This window comes from Mesocricetus auratus, unplaced genomic scaffold (genome assembly GCF_017639785.1).
Source record: "Mesocricetus auratus isolate SY011 unplaced genomic scaffold, BCM_Maur_2.0 Super-Scaffold_100009, whole genome shotgun sequence".
Taxonomy (NCBI): Eukaryota; Metazoa; Chordata; class Mammalia; order Rodentia; family Cricetidae; genus Mesocricetus; species Mesocricetus auratus.
Window position 1 is genome coordinate 63,963,680 of NW_024429193.1, and position 2,836 is coordinate 63,966,515.

General features: G+C 46.7%; 1 protein-coding gene across 1 annotated transcript; it reads right to left on the reverse strand.

The window, feature by feature from the left end:
* Window positions 1-927: 927 nt before the first annotated feature.
* LOC121142221 (late cornified envelope protein 3D-like) lies at window positions 928-2,036 on the reverse strand. Its single transcript, XM_040751510.1, has 2 exons — window positions 1,903-2,036; window positions 928-1,434 (listed from the first exon to the last, which is right to left on the reverse strand). Exon 2 carries the CDS (start codon window positions 1,412-1,414, stop codon window positions 1,127-1,129), a length of 288 nt encoding a protein of 95 aa, XP_040607444.1. The 5' UTR covers window positions 1,415-1,434; window positions 1,903-2,036; the 3' UTR covers window positions 928-1,126.
* Window positions 2,037-2,836: the final 800 nt, after the last annotated feature.

Consider the following 2,836-nt stretch of genomic DNA (forward strand, 5'->3'; position numbering starts at 1 on the left):
TCACTTACATAAACATTATTTCGATCCCAGAAACATCCAGATTTCACAGTTTGGGTCATAAGTCTGCATTGAGGTTGTAACTCCAAAGTATTGGAGTTGGGATAGTGTAGTGTTTCAAGTCATAAATATTTGCCTTTTAAAGTGTTCCATTTATTCCAATGGCAAAATTTCTCCTTATCTTTTCCCTAAAATTCCCTTTTTTGCACACTCCAGTCACCTCAAAGACTAAATTCCAAACATCTGGATGCATCACCTCCTCTTGGCCTTATTAAACAATTGTCTAAAATTTTCTCCTTTTCCTTGGATCTTCATACAATAATTGTGTTAGCCACACCCCTCCATCATTTTCCTTACTCCATCTTATTTGTTTGCTTATGTATGTCTGTATGCCTGGTCATATTTACTTATTCATTCATTCATTCAGTTTCTTCTGCTGGGAGCAGAACTGGGCCTCACACATGCAGACGCGCGGGAGAAACATTCTTCCTGAGCTTTGTCACCGGCCCCTAAAGCTTTCTTTGTATTTGGTTCATGCTCTACCTAATGTCTATGTCTTTGCCTCATGATTCGAACCCCTTTGTAATGAGGACCTTCAAAATAGTTCATCAAAGCAAGTATCATATCACAGGTTAGACATTTCCAGGTTAGATCAGGATCCTGTCATGTTTCAGAAGAAAAACCAGGCTTTCAGAGATTTCAGGGCACCAGGCAACATCCCACAGCCTTTCCTCCCTCTCATCCATGGTAAGACTCTCTGCAGCCCTTCCAGAAGCAAACAGGAGTGGCTGCTGCTGTTTCTTCCAGTGTACAACTCATGATTTGCCCCAGAGATGATTGGGATGGTCAAGGAGCTAAGGATTCTGGGAGACGCCCACGGCGGGTGTTACAGAGTGAGACAAAATGGAATGACTCGTGAAATCCAAGCAGTTACAGCATGAACAGCTTTATTTTTGAATTGGCTCTTCAGGTGAGCTTAGCGCGATGGTCAGCGGACAGGAAGAGAAATTCCCAGGAGAATCAGAATCCAGGACAGGAGGAGCCAGCAGGACAAGACAAGCTGTGCTTTCCATGGCCCTTGGGATTTTTGTTTCCCCCAAACTCTGTCGTCTCAGCCTCAGGATCCAGGTCAGCAACAGCCCCCAGAGCTGTGCCCACAGCCTGAGTCTCCCGACTGCTGGCCACTGCCACGGTCACAGGATCTGGAGGAGCTCCTGTGCCTGCATCTGTGGGACCTGCGCCTGTGGTGGCTCAGGAAGCAGCCTCCCTCAGAGCTGGGGACACTGCAACCCCCAGAGCTTGTAGCACAGCAGGAGGAGGCTGCAGGCAGACACTGTGCTGTGCTCTTTGGAGGGCACTTGGGGGAGGGGCACTTGGGAGGAGGCTGGCATTGCTTCTGGTTCTGCTGGCAGGACATCTTGGCAGGAGTCAGTCAGCCTGGGTAAGCAAAGAAAGTGTCTTTAGGCCCTTGCCTCCCTTGGGAATGCTTTCATAAAGACCTGTTCCTAAGATCCTCTGTTTCCTGACCTATGATCTATACTGGTCTCCATGACCTGCAAGACAATATCTTCCTTTCTGCCCTGCTTTCAGGAGGGAATGCTGATACTTCTAACTCTCTGGTCAGCTGAAGCAAATATGGATGATGGGAAAATGACTCTGAGAGTTCTCTGGGCAGATGCAGACCTCTCAGAAGAGCAGAGGGAATGCTGAGAACCAGGACTCTGGTGTGTCGCAGGTGCTGATGTGCTCACAGAGGCTCCTGTCTGCATTCTCCTCCTTGTCCCTTGTCCCCTGGCAGGTCCTCTCCCTGCTGCCCTCTCATTAGACACCTCCTCCTCCCCAGTCAAGTCCAGCTTGTCTTCTCTGCACACCAAGGTGAGGCCCTGTCCCTAGTCAGGTACTCACCAGATACAGCAAAGGCAGGAGATGAAGGCTGTGCTGAAGAGGTTGTGGGTGAATGGTCCAGGGCAGCAGCCCTTTTATCCTTGGCAGGTTTGTGATACACAGCCCAAGCATGCTACTGTTTTCACAATCAGGGGAGGTGACAGAGCGAGGACCATCCACTCATCATCTTCCTGTGTTCTTACTACAATTACCATCAGTAGGGAACCAGGAAGTTTTGATATCTGTCTATTTGACTTCTTACTCAGGCCTCTTGGTGATGGGGAATGGGAGGCTACTCTGCTATCTTAACTTACTTATTCAGTTCATATCTTTAATAGTGGCTCTGTGCTGTGGTCTTTGCTGGAAAGAAGCCATGATATGGTTTAGTACAGTTCTTTCTTTCTTAGGTAGATCAGGATCTATCGGGAAGGGAATGAAAACCTTAATAAACACACTTATTAATACAGAGTCTAATATTATATGTCAAATGCTGTCATCTACCAATGTTTTATGCTGTCAGGCTCTAGTGCATGGTCTTTGGTGTTACCCTTATTTCACCCCTTGTAAACCAGAGTGTCCTGCCATATCTGGATAGAGCCAGTGACTACTTCTTGAACTCTGGTGATGAGGAGAGTAGGTGAAAAATGTCCAAGATGATGGCACCCAGAAATCTAATCATAGAGTTTCTGGAGAGGAGGGAGGTTGAGCTGAATTGACATTTGTTTGGTGAGGATAGCTTTAGAATTTATACTATTTAAGACTGATTACTTAAATAGGCTGGAGGCTTTCCTTATTAGAGTTTGCCAATTGTTACCTACAGTTTCAAAGAAAATATAGTTACTAAGAACACCACCAATGGGGCTGGAGAAGTGGCTCATCAGCCAAGAGCACTTGTTGCCCTTGCAGAGGACCTAGCTTGGTTCCCAGCACCCACATGGATGTTTACAACTGTCTG